The 20,940-nt window shown below is 49.1% G+C and overlaps 1 protein-coding gene across 1 annotated transcript in view; it reads left to right on the plus strand.

Annotated features, from left to right (window-relative positions):
• LOC119399360 (multiple epidermal growth factor-like domains protein 9) overlaps window positions 1–20,416 on the plus strand; it is a 166,682-nt gene extending 146,266 nt beyond the window's left edge. The window contains exon 5 of the mRNA XM_037666178.2: window positions 20,020–20,416. Within this exon, the coding sequence (XP_037522106.1) occupies window positions 20,020–20,339 (320 nt within the window). The 3' untranslated portion in view covers window positions 20,340–20,416. The remainder of the gene's footprint in view (window positions 1–20,019) is intronic.
• Window positions 20,417–20,940: the final 524 nt, after the last annotated feature.

The raw sequence follows: 20,940 nt of genomic DNA on the forward strand, positions 1-20,940 counted from the left end.
GACGCGTATAAGCCACTGACCCTGTTCACTATCGCCGCGAAACACGGTGATCGTTTAACTTCATGTATGATAGTAGAATAAGTTGTTTGCAAAACAACGGCCAATCACGGCGCGTACGTTTTCACAGAGACGTCTTACGCTAAAACTGTTGGCAAAATTAAATGTCAGCCAATCCGGATGCTAGACACCATTAGTCAAGCCTGCTGAACAGTTGTAAGTAGCATTTGGGATCGAAAACGTTCGTTTAGTTGGCTCCGGCTTGTTTAGTGCTCCAAGTTGAAATCAGAAGAAAGAATCCGGCAGATCCCACGCACTGTGGGAATCGATGTAATGCGAAGCAGCCAGTACAGAGCTGCAAACATCGCCTTGTTTGTCTTTGAGGCAAATGAAGTCATTCATGTCATGACATCTAGTCCACTATATATCGTATGTTAGTCATGCATGCATGCGGGTATTTACAATATGCTGTATACCCTGTTAATGAAACGTATATTCTGGTATATATAATGCATAACCTGCCATTTATATTCACCACGCACTGATTTCATGCCATACCAACTTTGGTATATATCCAGTTAACAAAACAGCCGGAAGCGCACCAAGAAAGTGGCATGTAAATCATGCCGTACATGACATGCATGTCATGATTTTCATGTATACCACCTGTCATTTGTGTTCGTCATAGAGTCACGTCACGCAATACCAGTTTTGGTGCATGTCAAGCTAGCGAACCGGTCGCGTGCGCACCATGAGTGTGGCATGTAAATCATTACATGCATTTCATGATTGTCATGTCACCACCTGCCATATATGTTCGTCATACACTCACGTCACGCAATATCAGTTTTGGTGTATGTCAAGCTAGCGAACCGGCCGCGAGCGCACCATGACTATGACATGTAAATCATGCCCTACATGACATGCATGTCATGATTGTCATGTTACCACCTGTCATTTATGTTCACCATACAGCCAGGTCACGCAATACCAGTTTTGGTGTATGTCACGCTAGCGAACCGGCCGCGAGCGCACCATGAGTGTGGCATGTAAACCATGACATGCATTCCATGATTGTCATGTTACCACCTGCCATTTATGTTCGTCATACACTCACGTCACGCAATACCTGTTTTGGTGTATGTCAAGCTAGCGAACCTGCTGCGAGCGCTCCATGAGTGTGGCATATAAATCAAGCCCTACATGACGTGCATATCATGACTGACATGTTACCGCCTGCCATTTATGTTCGTTATAGACTCACGTCACGCTATAGCAGTTTTGGTGTATGTCAAGCTAGCAAACCGGCTGCGAGCGCAACATGAAATTCGCATTAAATCATGCCCTACATGACATACATGTCATGATTGTCATGGTACTACCTGTCATGTATGTTCGTCATACAGTCACGTCACGCAATACCCGTTTTGGTGTATGTCAATCTAGCGAACAGCCGCGAGCGCGCCATGAGTGTAGCATGCAAGTCATGCCATACATGACATGCATGTCATGATTATTATGTTGCCACCTGTCATTTATGTTCGTTATACAGTCACGTCACGCAATACCAGTTTTGGAGTATGTCAAGCTAGCGAACCGGCCGGGAGTGCACCACGAGCGTGGCATGTAAATCATGCCGTACAATACATGAATGTCATGATTTTCATGCATACCACCTGTCATTTATTGTCGTCATGCAGTCACGTCACGCAATACAAGTTGTGGTGTATGTCAAGCTAGCGAACCGGCCGGGAGAGAGAGAGAGCATAAGAATAAAAGAAAGGCGGGGAGGTTAACCAGGGCTGAGCCCGGCAGGCTACCCTGCACTGGGGAAGGGGGGAGGGGGAAGGAAAGTTAGAGAGGAGGAGAGAAAAGTCACCCTTTCCGCCGACGTAAGCGTTCCGCGTGTGACATCAGAAACGGCGAATTAGTACGGTATCCTTGAGAAAACGCAACAGCTAGCGCTTTCGTTGCCTTTCGGAACTGTGATGGGCAGCCCCATGGTCCCAATATCTTCTCGGCAGTGAAAGCGCTTCCGTCCAGTCGATTTAGTGCAGTGCTGAGGTGAAGCCTCTCGTTTGCGTATGTCGGACAGTAAAACAGAAGGTGCTCAATAGTTTCATCAACGGCACAGTCGTTGCACTCGGCGTTGTCGGCCATCTCGATCTTAAATGAGTAGGCGTTGGTGAATGCTACACAGTGAAAGCGCTTCCGTCCAGTCGATTTAGTGCAGTGCTGCAAGGTGAAGCCTCTCGTTTGCGTATGTCGGACAGTAACACAGAAGGTGCTCAATAGTTTCATCAACGGCACAGTCGTTGCACTCGGCGTTGTCGGCCATCTCGATCTTAAATGAGTAGGCGTTGGTGAATGCTACACCCAGACGCAGACGGCACAACACTGTATCTTCCTCCCGGGAAAGACCAGGTAGTAGTCGCAGTCGTAGAGGCGGGTCGAGAGAATACAGTCGATGGTGTGTGAACTGAGATGTTTGCCACTTTTGCAGTGTCACGTTCTGCGCCAGCTTACTTTGGTATCGAGCCGCGTCAATCCTGAATAACGGTATAGAAACGAGGTTTGTCTCTACGTGTGCTTTTCTGGCAGCTTCATTGGCGAGGTCGTTGCCGGAGATACCGCAATGACTTGGTATCCACTGAAACACAACGTTGTGTCCTTTTTCAATCGCATACTGCAGCATTTCTCGTATCTCCCAGACAAGTTGTACGATCCGCGACGAAGTGCCGACGAAAGACATTGTAGAGCCGCCTTTGAGTCGCAGAATGCTGCCCATCGATTAGCCGGTGGTTGCTTGATATAATCGACGGCACCTCGCAGGGCAACAAGCTCCGAACCAGTCGATGTGCTCACGTGACAAAGTTTGTAAGAGGTGGATGTGTCATGATGGGATGACGGTGGCGCTGGTGGCGCGCGCGCATCATGAGCTTGGCATGTAAATCCTACCCAACATGACGTGCATGTCATGATTGTCATGTTACTACCTGTCATTTATGTTCTTCACACAGTCACGTCACGCAATAGCAGTTTTGGTGTATGTCAAGTTAGCGAACCGGCCGCGAGCGCACCGTGACTATGGCATGTAAATCATGCCCTACATTACATGCATGTCATGATTGTCATCTTACCACCTGTCATTTACATTCGCCATGCAGTCACGTCACACAATACCAAATCTGGTGCATGTCAAGCTTGCGAAACGGTCGCGAGCTCCCCGAGACCATGTCATGTAAATCATGCTGTACATGACACACATGTCATGATTTTCATGTTAGGACCTGTCATTTACGTTTGTAATACAGTCATGTTATGTCATACCAATTTTGGTATACATGTCGTCAACGAAACGGCCAGGAGAGCACGAAGTCGTAGGCGGCTAGACAGACAGACAGACAGACAGACAGACAGACAGACAGACAGACAGACAGACAGACAGACAGACAGACAGACAGACAGACAGATAGATAGATAGATAGATAGATAGATAGATAGATAGATAGATAGATAGATAGATAGATAGATAGATAGATAGATAGATAGATAGATAGATAGATAGATAGATAGATAGATAGATAGATAGATAGATAGATAGATAGATACGCTGAAAGTCGCAGAAGTTCGCTAAGAAATGCCTCGCATTTAAAAGCAAAGGGAGTAGGCAAGAATGTAAATCTGAAAATCGTCCGACTGGCTACCACACGCTGGATGGATGGATGGATGGATGGATGGATGGATGGATGGATGGATGGATGGATGGATGGATGGATGGATGGATGGATGGATGGATGGATGGATGGATGGATGGATATATGGATGGATGGATGGATGGATGGAATAAACTTTATTAGTGTCCTGCAATGCGCGCATGTGCGTTTAGGGATTTCACGTTGGGACTGAAAGGCCTAGCCTGACAGCCGCATCGCGGGCTTGTTGGACGGCCCATTTCTGGTCGGTTTGGCCGGAGCTGCTCAGGGCAGCGTCCCACCTTGCCGAGGTAGCATCGGCGTTAGCATCGTTATAGATATATTTATGCACTCCCAGAGCATATGAGTCTAAGCATAGCCGTGGTGAGGTGGCAGTTGTTGGATATCTCATCAGCGTAGATTTCTGGTATACGACGTATAATATGCGCGGATTAGGATAAGACTCTACACGCGGCGGTAAGGACAATATAAGTATACGTCAAAGAAATGAAAGGCGTGTGGAGTGCGTGCTCGCGCACAAACGGCGCCACGCATTCAAAGGTGTTCGCGCATACCAACCGGCCTCAAAAGGCACAAAACTGCGTTCACTGACTCTTGGGCTGACGAACGTTTGGGACGGTGTTCGAGCAGTACCTGCATGGGTAGCGGCCGATTGTCCAGTTGTCGCAAAGCGTTGCCGAGTCATTGTAGTTCAAATCGTCTTGAAGGAAGAAAGAAAACAAGAACGGAGAAGGCAAAGAGGTTAACCAGACACATGTCCGGTTGGCTACCCTACGCTGGGGGAAGGGGGAGGGGAAATGTGTGTGTGAGAGAGGGAGGAGGGAAGGAAAGAAGGAAATGATCAATAATTGCGCTGACGCTTATGTGGCGGTGGCACTGTGCAATAGTCGCAGGCGCGTAGTCTTTAAAAGCACAGAAGTGCTTTAACTGCCTTGCGAGCCGACGAGCGATGGGGACAGTGCTCCAGCAGCATCTATCTGCACGGAGAGCGGCCGATCGTCCAATCGTCGCAACGCATCAGAAAGTGTTCGTCTTTCATAGACAAATCGAGGGCAGCGGCACAGCAAATGATCGATGTCTTCTTCGGTGCCGCAGACCTCGCATGCTGCACTGTCAGTCGCTCCAATTAATGTTGTGTATGCCTTCGTGAAGGCAACCCCCAACCAAAGCCGGCAAAGAAGCGAAGCTTCACGTCGACGAAGTGCGGATGGAGGTCGGTGTTCCAGCGTAGGGTTTATTTGGTGGAGTCTCGTATGTCTTATGTTTGGCGTGTTCCACTCCGTCAGACAGACTACGTGCCGGGTGACGAAACTGACTTGCAGCGTCTGTCCTTGGAAGAGGAATCGGAACGCTGCGGTCTTCTTGATGGGATGTGCGAGCCGCGTTGTATGCGGAATCATTGTCACTGATCCTGCAATGACCAGGCAGCCACTGAAAATCAACCTCGTGGCCTTTTTCTTTGACGCGGTGATGAAGCTTGACAATTTTGTACGTAAGCTGTCCGTGGCATTCGCATCGGAGAACAGACTGCATTTACTGTAACGCCAGTTTCCAGTCGGAAAACACAGCCCATGTGCTCGGTCTCTCAGAATCGATCTACTCTAGGGCACTGGGGTGCTATGCAGGATGGCCCGAGTTTGGCGAAACTCGGGATTTTTCCGAGCTCTGGCGACACCCCCTTTTGAACGAGCTAACAGTACGAGAAGGTGAAATCCATCCCTCAGCGCGCGCTCCGTTCCATTGGTTACGATGGAACGCGGCGCGTCAAGGGCGGTCGAGAAGGTTGGGTGGTGTCGTCAAACTTCTTTCATTTGTTTGTCGTTCCACTGAGTGCAGAAGTGCACCCATGCAAGAAAAGTGGCAGAAAGCTCTCCTAACTATACTTTTTATGTTTGCGCGGGCCGTTTGAATTCATTTTCAAGCGTTTAATGTCTGCACTAAGTATCCTTTAGTATAATCAGTACCGTATCCTCTGAGATTAGTTCCGACCGAGCGCGTAATAACACGGCGGCTAGAGCTTATCGCCGAGGCCACGTGTATAATCACCATGGTCGGACTGTACATTCTAGCGCGTTGCTCGGCCGGCACGCGCCCTCATCGTTCTCTTCTTCATCGTCTGCTCGCTCCCAGAGCACGTGCGCCCGGCTGATTAGCTAATTGGCTGGGCGGTATACCTAGCTAAGTCAGGGCGTGCTATGACGAAGCTGATTAGGCCAAATCATGCGAAGGCCGAGCTAACTAAGCCACGTCTTACTAAGACCATGCTAATGAAGTCGTGTAAAGCTAGGAACGAGGTAATCAAGATAATGCTAACTAACACGACGCTAATTAGGAGCATGTGATTAAAACCAAGATAATCAAGACCTTACCGAGATCGTGTTAATTAGGGTCGTGCTAATTAGGATTATGCTAATTACATCTGTACTATTCAGGACCTTGCGAATTAAACCTGAGTATTAATGCAGTGGTAATTAAGACATTATAAATTAATGTTAACTAACACGCCGCTAATTAGGAGCGTGTTAGTTAGGATCGTGCTCATTAAAATTATGTTAACTACCTCTGTACTATTCACGACCTTGCGAAATAAACCTGAATCATTAATGCCACTCTAATTAAAACATCGACAATTAGTGCTAATTAACACGACGCTAATTAGGAGCGTGTACTTAAAACCAAGATATGAAGACCTTACTCCCTGAAGTCGTGTTAATTAGGATCGTGCTAATTAGTATTATGCTAATTAACTCCGTGCTATTCAGGACCTTGCGAATTAAACCTGGGTAATTAATGTCGTGGTAATTCAAACATTAACAATTAAGAAAGGACATTAAATATCATGTTAGTTAAGACCTTCCTAATCAATAGCACCAATATTGAGACCTAACTGACACGGTCATTACTCCGAAGCAGACCAAGCATACTGAGTAGACGAGCCACATAAAAAGCTGGAAGAAGCTAGGTGATCACAAGCTCCTCCGATGGCTCCAGCCTTCGCACAAGTGGTGCAAGCTGACCAAATTATTTTATATGCAAGGAAGCTGCTGAGTAGCGTCCACCGCATTAGACACTTGACAAGCACACCGGCACTATGACAGTCCCGAGTTGAACTGGGGCCTTCTCAGAATCAACGAGTTTGTGCCCGAGTTCGCACGTCAGTCAGTTTGATTGACAGACGCCCGCGGCGAAAAGTGGGTCCGCCCACCGCGTTTCCTCTTGCCGAGGAACAGTGCTCACGACGCAACGCCAGCTAGCGGCACGATTCATCTATGAGCCTAATCGCACAGACTATGCACACACGCACGAAGAACTAAAGGTTATATCATCACGTGGCTACGATGTCTCGCATTCCCTTTCACCGCTCTCACGACGTACCCTCACAGCTATGAAGCAAGCGCCCCTGATGGGATTTTCGGCGAGAACTATTTACTTGTTTACTGTTTACTTGTTTGTGGAGGCATTGCTTCTACCGATTCGCTACTACAGAAAAATCTTCAGACGTGTAATGTAAGTATAGCAGTAACCTGTCCGTTTATTTATCTGTAATATTCCAGAGAAGCGAAGCGAGCTGCACCAGAGTGCTGCGCGTGCGCCCTTCTTCGAGAGTGGAAATTTCCATGCTGCAGGTGGAACGAAAGAATTTTCCGAAAGAGGACAAACGCCCACGAACACGCCCATGTGAGGCGCGATGATCAGTTGGCAAAAAGAAAGCGCGACAATCACGCTGACGCCGCTGCACTGTCAAAATGTTGACTGAGTGGCGGCGCTGACGCGTTCGCACGCGGTGTTCCTTTGAAAACCGCCGCAAATGCCGCATATGCGCTTGTGACGCCATTCTCGTTCTTGTAGCGGTTTTTATCAACGCTGCTATCGCGTGCTCTGCACTGTCTTCCTGTCATGACTACCGTAATGCAAGCTCGGAGCAAACTCGTGTGCCCGAGAAGCTCGGGCCATCCTGCATAGCACCCCTGCTCAGAGCCGTAAATTCTGCCGCCGTAGACGTAGTGACATGTGATATCTTGAGTCACAGTGTTATTTCTCATGCTGGTATCACCACCGCACTGCCTGAACTAGACACCGTGGTCGAGCCATCGGTGTATACGGGCACGTGGTCACTGCAGGTTTCGTGCAAGAAGAGTAGGCTCAATTGTTTTAGGGCTGGGGCAGGTACATCTGATTTCTTCCGCAGTCCTGGAATTTGTTAGACGTACTAGTGGAAGGTACAAGCACCTCGGATAAAACACCGCATTTTCCGCAGGCGCATACCCTGACGTAAACGACGAACTATGCGCACACACAGTTGCTCTAAATGTCGTACGGGGCATTTCAGCAACGAGACTCGCCAGGTGGTGGGAAGGGTTCCTGGCATATTGCCTGAGGTAAGTACGCTTCTTCTCAACGGCGATGTGCGTCGCGATCGTGTAGTCCTGAGCAATGACAATGGTTTGAGCCGTCGACGAGCAGCGTGGTAAACCAAGGCAAATACTAAGAGCCTGGGCTTGAATGCTTTGGATCGTTCGCAGGTTAGTTTTGCAAGTATTGGATTGCAGGTAGGCTGTACCGCAGGAATCCAATAAAAAGTACCCTGTACCATAGGCGTGCGCAGCGTTCTCCATTAAGAGGGGCCAAGTTTCACCGCAGCCCCTCCCCCTCCCCCCCAACCGTTAGACAAAAGAAAAGGAGCTCCGCAATGGATGCAAAAAGGAAAATGAAAATAAAGCGATGATCTACTTCTCACAGCGGCCTGCCATTTGTCCCCGGTTTCTCAGGGGTAAAGTTGGGAAGTCATAATGTAGTTCAGCGCAAAAAACAGGCAACAGACGAGCGAGAGGACAAGGACACAACGCATTCTTCCAACTAAAGTTTACTACTTGTCCAACTTGTCCTGTCGCTCGTCTGTTGCCTGTTTTTTTGCGCTGAACTACATTATGACTGACTCGTTCCAACTCGCCCAACAAGCAAAGTTGCTAAGTTGGGAAGTAAACAGTTCTTTGAATGCAACATCAAGGATCCTTGGTGGCCATTATTGTCAAAAAGCTTGTGTGGTCCTAACACAGCGTATTAAAAAATGACGTGAAAGGTCCGAGTGAGTAAAGGTATGGGGTAGAATTAATGCCCCCTTTAGGTGATTAGGGGGGAGGGCACCCCCTCCCCGCCCCCCACGTGCGGACGCCTATGCCCTGTACAGTTGTAACATAGACTGTATGGACACTCCTCAAGTTTTTCCTGCAAGGAACCAGAACAAGTGACAGATAGCAGTCAGCCGCTTTTTCACGTAGTTTACGTGTGGAGTCCAAGACAGTATCTGCCGATTATGACTCCCAACAACCTGTGACTCCTGTTGGGTGACACTAAGTGCCCTTTAATTGATATGCCGTAAGCGGAAATTGGCTTTCTGGTGGATGCCACGACTGCACACTGTAAGGAGTCGGGTTCGGCGGGTCTCGTTACGGTAGCTGGCTCTCGCCGTCCCTCTCCATAGCCGAAGGTTCCCAGTGAGGAGGCGCGTTCTTTCAAGAAGGAACGTAGTTTTATTTACATGATTAAGGGATTGGAGTGAAAAGAAGAGAGCAGAGAAATAACGTCAAGTCTTCGGCTTTTATAGCCCCGAGACCGTCACTGCAGAAGCACGGGCAAACCGGTGTCAGCGTCTCCCGCCAATCCGGTGACCTGTCGTCTTGGCGTCCGGCCTCCCGAAAGGAGGCAAATAGTCACACAATACACTCGCCACGCCCCGAAGACTCGTAGGTGAGAAGGTCGGCGAGGAGTTCCAGTCCAAAGGGGAATTGGGGTTGGAGGACCGATGACCTCCGCTTCCACTGCCGATAATACTCGGAAGAAGCGTTGAATGATGGCTGCCTCGGGTGAAGACACCACCTGGGTTGATGGGAGCGTCTTCAACGGCGCGATCCCACGCTGACCAAAACGCACGATAAAGCGGGTGTGTCGAATTCCGGAAAACACGCAGACCGCTCCCTCCGGCACGGGTTAATTTTCCCTGCTGCGGTAGGGTAGAAGGCAGAAGTGGCTGGCTGAGAAGCTCTCCCGTGGTGCTATAGAACAACAAGCCAAAAAGGGGTCTCCGAATTCCGACGTCCTTTTTCTGGGAAATCCAACCACGGCGACATGTCCGCTCGCTCGGCAAAAGCTCCTCCAGGAAGAATCGGCGTTCCTGCCTCCGTCTAAGCGCCGATACGTGGGGGAGACAGCATTCTGGCAGACCGCTGTACGCTCAATGGCGTCTGCCTCGATGAATTTTAAGGCCAAACGTAACAACACATTAACACTTGCAATCTCAAGTCCCTGTTTACGTAGGTAGAGCGATGTCATGTGGCTACCTTCTGAAGTAGAGCGCGGAGTTGAATCCGTGTTACACCTGATGTCCATGCACAGATGTCGTCAGCACTGTAAATGGAAAGTCGTACGCTGCTAGGCTCGTTGTCGACTAGTCCAATGAGCGTTAGGTTGAACAACGTCGGGCTTAGCACTCCGCCGTGAGGGACTCCTCGGCTACCGTAATACTCGTGTGTCGGGCCATTCTTTGCCTGCACGTGGAATGATCGCTTCTGTAAGCAGCTGTGAACTCACATATAGATCTTGCACCAAGTCCTACTGCTTCTAACGCGCTGAGGATGGCTTCGCGTGGGTGACATTGTCGTAAGCCCCTTTAACGTCCAGAAACAGAGCAGCAGATTATCGTTTGCAGGCCTTCTGGTGTTCGACGTATGTCACCAAGTCAACTATATTGTCTGTTGACGAGCGGCCGCGTCTGAACCGGCTGCAGCGTCTGGATAGATTTCGTAGTACTCTAAGTACCGTTCTATACGCGTTAGAATCCTTCTTTCCATTACTCTTCCCACACAACTAGCGAGCGCGATTGGGCGTTAGGTGCAAATGTCCAAAGGCGATTTGCCAGCTTCGAGAAGTGGAATCAGGCGACTTGACTTCCATTCCAGTGGAACCGTACCAGTCTGCCAGGAGTCGTATAGCAGCATGAGTGCCTTCCGAGCTTGATCTCTTAGGTGGTACAGAGCGCGGTTAGGTAATGCCGTGAGGTCCTGGCGCTGCAGAACGCCTACACAAAGCCAGCGCAGCGTTTAGTTCTTCCACAGAAAATGGACACTCAGTGCGGGGATCACGTGAAGATAGTGGGTAGTCGGGCGTCCTCATCCCCGTCCCCGTTCCTGAGTAATTTGCCTCGCCGGCAATCCTGCTACGGAGAAATTCTGCGACGTCAATCTGTGTACATTGTAGATGAAGTGCCAGAGATTTAAACGGGTGGCGCTGACCAAAGGTTTTCGACAAAGGCTTTCGCGGATCCAGGGACTCGAAAAAAGATGCCTATCGTCGCGAAGCCAGCTTGTTCATGTGACGATGTATTTTCTTTTCTGTGCGTCTAGCCAATCTCAAATTACAATTTCACTTTGTACGTCTATATCTTCGTTCCGCACGACGACGAATTGCTCGAAGATTATTGAGTTCAATATAAAAATCAGTGCGTGCTGAACTAATCGAAAACGAACGCGTGGTGGTCTGTAGGACACTCTTCATTGCGTCCACTAGGTTGAAGACCGAGCCATCAGAACAGTCTTCCACGACTAACTTGTATTTTGGCCAGTCGGTGTACTGGACGGCTATGGAGGACTTGGAGCTTGGAGTCGAAATCAAGAATAAGAAATGGACATGGGCAGGGCGTGTAGCGCGTAGGCAAGATAACCGCTGGTCATTAAAAGTAACAGACCGGATTCCAATAGAAGGCAAATGCGCGAGGGGGAGACTTTTGGGTGGTCAGATGAGGTTAAGAAGTTTGCGGGTATAACGTGACCGCATCAAGCACAGAACCCGGTTGATTGGCGGAACATTGGAGGGGCCCTTGCCCTGCGGTGGGCGCAGTCAGGCTGGTGATGATGATGATGAAGTCAGTTATCACCCACGGCTGGGGAGTCGGTCTCAAAATTCCGCGTAAGCGCTCTTAGTCTAGACGACTACGAGCTTGTTCTCCTTCACTGTTAGGCAAACGTATCGGTTTTGTTCGTCAGGTGGTACTGGGTGATGAACATAGGTCAAGTCGCGGCGTATAAACACAATAACCTTGCTGGACTCTCCGTGGGTGGGGGACATAAAACACTCATATCTGGACAGTCTGATGGGAGCTGACATGTTGGGCTCGCAAATCACAATAAGGGAGAACTGGTTCGTGAATACGTACTGTCTAAAGTCGGATCTGCGAGGATTAAGCCCTCTGGCGTTCCACTGAAAGACAGATGCATTCTTGACCTCCTCTCGAAACGATAGCATCTCGTGGGCCGTGGTTTTACCCTAGAGCTGCAAGCACCGGACTCAAAGTGTCCAGCACCTGTAGCGCCTCTGCGCAGATACGTTGCTCGGGTGAATGCGCATTGCGCTCATAAGCAATGCAACATGACTAGAACTTGGCAATCTTCAGTCGTTTTTTCATCAGCTGCTCTTGAGAACATCGAGGTTGGCGGGATTCGATGTGACTCCGAATCAGATTGCGCTCGTGGAAGCGAGGGCCACTCTTCATCGGGTGCAAGTGTTTGCCCTGCCTTTGTTTTCGGTGCATCCATCTTCGCAGACCTTGGCTTTGGGTGGCCAGTTGCTTTGACGGAAGATGGGTTGTCTCTATCGGCAGATGCGACTTGTTGTGATGCTGTTCTGTGACGATGCCGTCGTCGCCTGACAGTAGCAGCAGCCTCTCTGTGCCTCAAATGGTCCCGTACCATAAGTTTGAGTACCGCGTGCTCGTTCCGCGCTCGCGGGCAATTCTCAGATGATGCCACATGAGAACCATGGCAGTTAGAGCACTTTAACACAGTTGCGCGGCAGGTGTCTACTGAGTGACATTCAGCGCACCGCGAACACACAAAATTGTTCCCACAGACACCTTTTACGTGTCCTATCTTGAAGCATTTGTAGCATTAAAGGGGGTTCGCTATGTATGGACGGGCTGGGAGGCGGACGTGGCGAACTTTGACGTGAGGTGGAAGGCTGCCTCCAGGGGCGCAGCCAGAAATTTTTTTCGGAGGGGGGGGGGGGGTGGTTCAACCATACTTTTTGTATGTTCGTGCGTGCGTTTTTATGTGTGCGTGTATATATACACGAGCAAAATCGAAAATTTTCAGGGAGGTTCAACCCCCCAACCCCCCCCCCCCCCTTGGCTACGCCCCTGGCTGTCTCCCTCAAACACAAGCTTGAATTGAAGCAACGTGATGACCGAGCCTTGTGATGAGCGTGATTAGGGCGCCTTCTGTAGTTGGCTTTATTAATATCGGAAAGTCGTCAGTTTGGATGGAAATATCGACGTCATAAATGACGCCAACAGTGTCATTACAGTCTGTGGGGATCACTGATCGCACTTCCACATTGTCGATTTCCGTCCCATCCCGTAGGTTTTGCAGCGCACTACGATGCAGAACGTCAACCGCCAGGACATTCTTCCGTGAGTTGATTCTCACGTATTTGATTTCATTTGACACGATTCCATCGAGAAATGCAGAAAGGACTTGCCTGTTTAGCAGTCGTAAATTGACCGCAGTGTCTATGGGCATGAAGAGCGTAGTGTGCGGCCAGCGTTGTGGTATTGTCTTCACGGTGGATACTTGCCGACGATGACGTCCGCAGCAGTCTTCTTTTTGCATTCCGGCTCATAACCGTGAAGTCATCGTCCGACGAGTCGAAGCTGTCCTTGCAAAACTCCGTTGCCTCGCTGTCCGTGTCGCTGGAGGCGTTTCCGCGTTTCCTGGACGCCTCCGGACGTGACAATTGCGCGCCAGGAAGATCCATGGAGGCGTCTTCATCTATTATCGCAAGGAGGGAGCGGCAGCTCCCAGAATTTGCAGGAAAACAAAGCGAAAAATCGAGACACAGGTACAAGCGTCCTGTGAAAGAATCACATCGTCGTCGTCTTGCAGTGACACAAGAAGTCACAGTGTCCCTCGTGCGATTGCCTAAGACGACTGGAAGGCGAAAGCCATCTTCTTTTTCTTCTCAGTCAACTGTATTGATTCTTCCCGAAAGCTTTCCACACACATTACCGTTTAGTACTGCCTTCGGGATTGGAGGAATTGGAAGCTTTCTGCACCTCGCGTGGTTTTGCAGTGCCTCCGTGATTGGCCCGGGGGGGGGGGGGGGGGGGGGGAAGTGAAATGAAAGAGGATAGTGGTGTGTAGGATGTCATTGTGTCTCGTTCGCCATGGCCGGAGCAGCAGGCAAGACGGCAGCAAGGGCAGGGGCGGCAAGGTCCCAGCTCATCTGTAGGCGCCTTCAAGCTGTTCAAGCTGTTCATCCATCTCTTTCTTACTCTCCTTCTTTCTTCTCTACCCTTTCCTTTCTATTATTCCCCCTTCCCCCACCCCAAGTGTAGGGTAGCCGACCGAGCTAAAGCTTTGTTAACCTCCCTGCCTTTACTCTTCGTTTCTCTCTCTCTCTCTAGCTCATTGAGGAGTGAGAAAAGAGAATCTAGTGTTTTTGTTTGTTTGTTTGTTTTTCTGCCAGCCGAGAGCTGTAAGGGAACTGCTATCAATTCCGCCGAACTTCTATACAATAGCGTTATGCTCAATCAGGCACTTCACTTGCAGGGTTCGATTTTGCGTTGAGATCTCTGAGTACAAAATCAAAGGAATGCGTCTCAAAATCAAAGGAATATGTCTCGAATTCAATTATGATTATCTCAAAATACAACCACTCCTGAAGAGTCAAACGGGAGTAGTTTTCGAACACGATCGCTCTCAAGTTACTGATATAAATGCATGTTATAATCCCTGAGTTCGAAAATGAACAAATATTAGCGCTTTGGTAGCGACACGTCACTTCTCGCACATGTTACGTGCTGCTCTGTTTCATTTCTGCATAGGCCCATGCTTATTTAATAGAGTAGACGAAAGCAGATCGGTTGCTGCCTCACCGGCTTCAGCCAGAAATACTTCTAAATAGCTCCATAATGACAAAATATGGCACCCTGAGCGGCTGCTTTTGAAACGTTTCATCTCTCCATTAGACTACTGGTTCAACTTTGCTTTGGCTAGAAAACTCGAAATGCGAACCTTACTAGCATGTAATATTTTGTGGATCTTCTGATACTTGACGTTTTGAGCGTGCTTTTGATGCCGCATCATTGACTCTTAAGAATATTTGTATAGCTTAAGAGCATAAGAGCATATACACAGGCCTAAACTTCAATCATTTCTGATGACACACGATTCCTTGTTTTGTTCACCCAAGGAGTCGCTTGTACTAATTATTGAACAAACTTCAAACTTATATAAACCGTCGTATGCTTAAAGCCCGGCCACGCCGCGCAGTGCAGTCAACATTAATTGCGCGAGTTGGGAAAATCATCGCTTCATGGTATCACGCAGCAGGTGCAAAAAATGGCTGCGATTCACACCAGGTCCAACCTGCCGTATACTTAGTCGTGCAGGGTAAGCAATGGTGCTTGCGAAGGCAGCGGCACTTTAATTGGTTACGCCTCTGTCGACCTTCATGTTCTATTTGAGTTAATACAAATGTTGAAGCGCGTGCTCCCACACTGCAGGCAAGGTAAATGTAACTGGTAGCGAAGCTTCCATAGAAACCCATACCTTCAGAAAATGGTTGCTCATGGGGCTTAGCGCCATCTCTGTGAGAAGGGAACACTTCCGGCGGAACAAAAAATAAAGCGGATGTGCCGCAGTACCCGGTAAAAAAGTGACGTCATTTTGTTGGCACTAGCGCGAAATTTGACCTCAGAATAGTTTTCTTAGGCCCCTGATCGCTAAGGGCTCGCGTTACGGCGAGCCGGCAAGCCGAGTGCGTTTGAAGCCAATGCTACCTAAACTAATATCGACTCGTGACTAAACAGCGGTGTTTAAGTGTACCGCCGTTAATTCGCCTCGGTTTTCCCAGGAAACCTTATTCTTGGAGCTTTTATTCTGCGTTCATGTCATCTTCCACAGCGTGAATAAAGTAGGCAGCAGCGTACCTCTCATGTTTGCAGCGTTGCTTATTTGCTTCGCACATGCGCAGGGGACTTAAAAAGCGCATTGCATGTGTGCTTCAGTTCTAACGAGAAGAAATGACGCCTGGTCACGCCAAATAATCATATTTCAGTTTTATTCAATGGTCACAATAACGAAATTTTATCACACCCTACACAATGCGCAACAAATGTCGTAATAAATACAAAAAGTTCGTACACTACATGCACTATGTTTTGCCTTATGTTCCGATAAATTAACCTTACGTGTCACGTATCAAGACATGCGAAGTGTAGCGCAACAGATAACTTAGCGATCTGCTCACCGATGACAGGAAATATAGTAAGCACCGCGTGTTCACGAAGGAAACCGGACAGCAGGAATACATGAAAATCCAGCAAGCACACTACTCCAAACCGTTGGCTCGGTGTCTTATCTAGAAGAGAGGGCTCGCCAGGCGTACGCGTGTTGCTTGCATCCTTGGAACACCACATCGTTTCCGCGAGTACCGAGGAAAGCGTTCGGCGTTAAATGTTAGCCGCGCCGTGCCGTCAACACCGTAACCAACACGTTCACCAACGATGAAACGCCCCTTGTAACTTCGCGCACAGCAAACATCAAATTCTCACCACAATAATTCGCAGAACGCATGCAAGTGCGAAACACCAGAACACGTGAGGGGGCGTGTCGTCGCAGAAAAACTTACGAGCGCGCCTTTCCATGCACCGAAAGGGCTGCACTGAATAACAATGACGTGCTCCTCTTTTCAGGGGGCGCAAGGAAAACGATCGATTTTTTGTAATAATTAAACACTGTCATACATTCTTGGCACATTGCACCTACATAATATTGTTTGGGAAATAAATGTAATTTGCAAAACATAAAAATTGCTTTACCCTTGAATAAAACTTGGTTTTTCGCTATTAGTGTTTGTTCCCTCCAAGCATAGTCGCGCTTCAATCGCAGCACCCATAACTCTCCTTGTCGGTGTCCTTGGCAATAGGTTTTGAACCGCTTTCCGCCCGAAGCTTCGCGACCTATTTGGATGAACCTTGCTGCAGCTCTGTTCGGTCGTCCAAAGTTGTGAAAGCAAGCGCGGCCGATAATGCCCGAACATCGCGACCCTGATCACAACGAGCGGGTGCGGCAGAGGCGGGTCCCGGTGCAAGCCGCGGCGCTGGCAATGTTTTCCGAGGCAGCTCGCCGTGGCGGTGGGCCTGCCTTTTGTTTGTGCGGCGTCCACGGCCCGAGAGGCTCGTTGTCGCAAGGAGGCGGTCCGTGTGCCGTATACTGTGCGGCCGGCACATCTTTTTCATCTCCGAGCCAATTAAGTTGGCGGTGCCCGCGGGAGCAGCAGGATCGGTGCTCTCGCTGCCTGGCCACTGGCGCTTGGTGGCGCGAATGAATCTGGCCCTGCGGCATAAACACGGGGCCGCGGCGGGACCCGCACCGAGGCGGCGGCAGCAGCAACAGAAAGCGCGTCATCTGCGCCCGAAACACGCGGGGCGCGCCTGCGTGTGAAGCTCGACCGGGACGCCCCTCGCAGTCATTTGTGCAAATCGTGCCGAGCATTAGGCGCAGCTGCCCCGGGGCCGAGCAGGGGGACCGGGCTCAGGATGCAGCACCCTGCCTCGTTACGTTGCCTCTCTTTGCGGCCCCTCGGCCACATCTGCAAGAGCCCTCCCCACACGACTCACCCCTATGCCCACACTTCGCGCTCTTGCACCTCCGCCACCCGACTCTCCACATTCACACGTGCACACACGATCGCTCATATCTGCTAGCATATCACTCCTCCTAGGCGCCACACTTGGCCACATCTCAAAACAAGCGCCGAAATTTATACGCCGAAACTAGTTTTACAAAATGTAAAGCAGCTCAGCGACACCTCAGACAACAGATCATAGCCCCAGTGGTGACGTGTGTGTGTGTGTGTGTGTGTGTGTGTGTGTGTGTGTGTGTGTGTGTGTGTGTGTGTGTGTGTGTGTGTGTGTGTGTGTGTGTGTGTGTGTGTTGTGTGTGTGTGTGTGTGTGTGTGTGTGTGTGTGTGTGTGTGTTTACATAGATAGATGATATGTCATGGTAAGAATGAGATGACATGCATGTCATGTATGCTATGGCATAAATATGTCATCGCGAAGTCATTGGGCTCGTTTTATTACTTCGGTGTATACCAGAATGTCCATGATATGAATCGCATGACACCCATGTTAGGACATAAATAACATAACTGTCAAGATGTCATTGCAGTTGCTTCTTTAGCTTGAATAACAGAATATGCTTAGCATAAATTACGCGACATACATGCCACTCGCTAGCATAATACCAACGATAGATGGCCAACTGTCGGCTATATAATGCCTATAGTGTTGGCTCATTCAAAAGTGCGAAAAGCTGGGCTTGTTGGTTGCACATGATGCGAATAACAGCGCGAAAAGCCACAGGACACACAGGAAGGGAACGCACACAGCGCTGACTCTCAACAATTTTTTATTGCGAAAACAATGCACCGCCTCTATATGCCAAGTTCACACAAGATAACCACTCCAATTGTACCGCGTCACGGGTCATAGCTCAGATAGGCCACCAACAGCAGAACAAGGTCATGCATGGGCTGACTTCTTTTTGAGAAATGTATTGTAGTGAGTAAACACAATGATCGCCAAACACGCAAAATTGTTGAAGCGCATCAGATTGCGCAGTTGGGCCTGTGTCAGCATCCCGTCAATTGCACTTTCGCCCAAGGAACTGGAGTACCTACGTAAATGATTTTCGTAATTTGTCTTGCGCTGTTGTTGGCCTATCTGTGCTATGACCCGTGACGCAGTGACTATCTTGTGTGAACTTGGCATATACATATAGGCGGTGCATTGTATTCACAATAAAAAATTGTTGAGTCAGCGCTTTGTGCGTTCCCTTCTTGTGGTTTTTCGCGCTGTTATTCGGATCATGTTGGCTAATTGTTGACCAGCAATGGCTCTGACTGCTAGATAGTGTCAGCTAACCGGCGGCTATCACTAATTGATGTTCGCTGACTGTCAGTTAGTGCTGCAGTAAAACTGAAAGTTTGGCGAACTGGTGACTGTTCGTGTCAATATCGCAGCGTGCACAAGACAGACAAAGTGTACAAACAAGCGCAGTCCACTTGAATTTGTTTGGTGAAAAATAAACACTGACTGATTTACTGACTGTGAGTTTTGTGTGTTTTGCGCGTGCCAAGATATTAACATGAATCACTGTTGGCTAGGGCTGGCTAATACTGGCTACAGTTGCGTAATGTTGGCGGTCTACTCTTACTGCCATGTAATAAATATTGCATATGTACTACTGTGACTTTGCCAATATAGTCTCGGGTTGCTCAACTCCGCAAGAATGCGCCAGCGAACGCTGCACATGACACGAAAGTCAGCGCGCTGGTACATTTCTTTCCTCCAATGTCACTGACGTCGGCGCTTGAACACGAGAGCGTACGTTAGGTCTCCCTATAAAGTACACTTTAGGCGTCACAGTGTGTAGTCCAGGTGTCCGCTAAGCCCGCGTCACGTGCACAACTCGATTTACACAAAGACATCTCCCCATCCGCCTCGTAACGCTCGACTCAAACAATGCAACATAGCCAGTTCCTAGCTGACTACTTTGCTTAACATCGATTCCCAAAGTGCGTGAGATCTGTCGAAGTATTTTTTTACGGTTCAGCAAAGCTTCAATTTGGGCTAGTTGGTACGGCATAGCAATGTAGATGCGCTGAGTGAAGCACAAACGAGAAACGTAACAAGGGACAGGACTAGTGGTGCGCAACTAGTGGAGTTAACAAACGTGCCTGAAAAGGCCTCAGTGCTGAGAACTGCTGATGGGGCGCCTTTTCTTCGTGCATATGTTGACGCATAAGTTTGAGGCATTCCTGGCCTTGGCGAACTACTGTCGGCATTTGTCACGGAATACAGTCGCGCTAACAGGCAGATTTTTGCGGCCGAGGCGAGAAGCCGAGCGCCCACCAAAAGCTCAGAATGCTGGTCTGTTACTTTGTTACTACAGCAACTTGAAGCCTCCTCAATACCACGATGCCCGCTACCAGTTTTACCCGCTTAGCACAAGTTTTTCTGTTTGTTGATTGATTGATTGATTGATTGATTGATTGATTGATTGATTGATTGATTGATTGATTGATTGATTGATTTAAAAATGGTATTTGCGTTTGTCGATTGCCTTTGCACAGCACGTAGGCTAATAGATATGGCTAATAAAGATAAAGGAAGAGCAGGGTGCACCTTGTTCACGCGTGAGCCATACGACATGGAGCTTCTGATCTTTTGATCTGATTCCCTTCGCAGAGAGTGGCCTGTCGTCCGGTGCAGTGCCGCTTGTGTCGGTACTGGCGACCCTGTGCTTCCTGCTGGCGGTTGCCGGCGGCGCCACATGGTACCGGTACCGGCTGAGGCGGCGGACAAGAGCCGGCCTGCCCTTCTGGAGCATCGAACTGCGCGAAGACAAACCAGCCCCATCGGCGGACTACCAGAACCTTGAGGCCGCCTCGAGCAAGCTCGTCGTTCAGGATGAAGAAGCGGCGCGACTCGACAAGTGCTCGCCCGTTCCTCCGCAGAGGCCGTGCACGGGACCTGAGGTGTGCCCGAACGGCGGATTGTGCCAGTGAGACACCTTGGACACTCTTGGACACACCGGATGTGCTTATCCGGACTTCGTGTGGTCATCTGCTGTCGTTGTTCTCCTTTTCGCATTATGTTATGTCTTTCCTATTTGTGAATACTGTTGGGCATTTTCAGAAATTTTTCCGCGATGGCGGTGTGAGGAGGGATAAAAAAGTGCGCGCCAGCAATGAGAATAAGGACCGCAGTGCGCTGAAACCAAGCACGACATGAAAGATTTGTGCCGTATCAGTCGCATTATGCAATCCATTTGTATCACCCCAGAATTCTTGGTCCGGTAATACGTAAATTTTAATAAGAACTTTGGAGAAAATGTAATGCAGCTAAGGACGTACGTGAGTAACAGCATATGCAGAAACAGACTGAAAGGTAAAAGATACAAACAAAATTAATGCGCACACACAGTGTTCCCTCTACTTATGAAACACAGTGTGTCCGTGCTTCTTTTGTTTGTATTTTTCAGCTGAAGTCCTTCTCAGCCGAATATGTAATAATAATCGAACGTTTTATTCGGGAATTCACTGCCACACTGCTGACTGCGGTCGACCGCCTTGCGTTGAGTTTGGCACCATGTTCTGGTCGTGAAGT

This window comes from Rhipicephalus sanguineus, chromosome 1 (assembly GCF_013339695.2).
Source record: "Rhipicephalus sanguineus isolate Rsan-2018 chromosome 1, BIME_Rsan_1.4, whole genome shotgun sequence".
Taxonomy (NCBI): domain Eukaryota; kingdom Metazoa; phylum Arthropoda; class Arachnida; order Ixodida; family Ixodidae; genus Rhipicephalus; species Rhipicephalus sanguineus.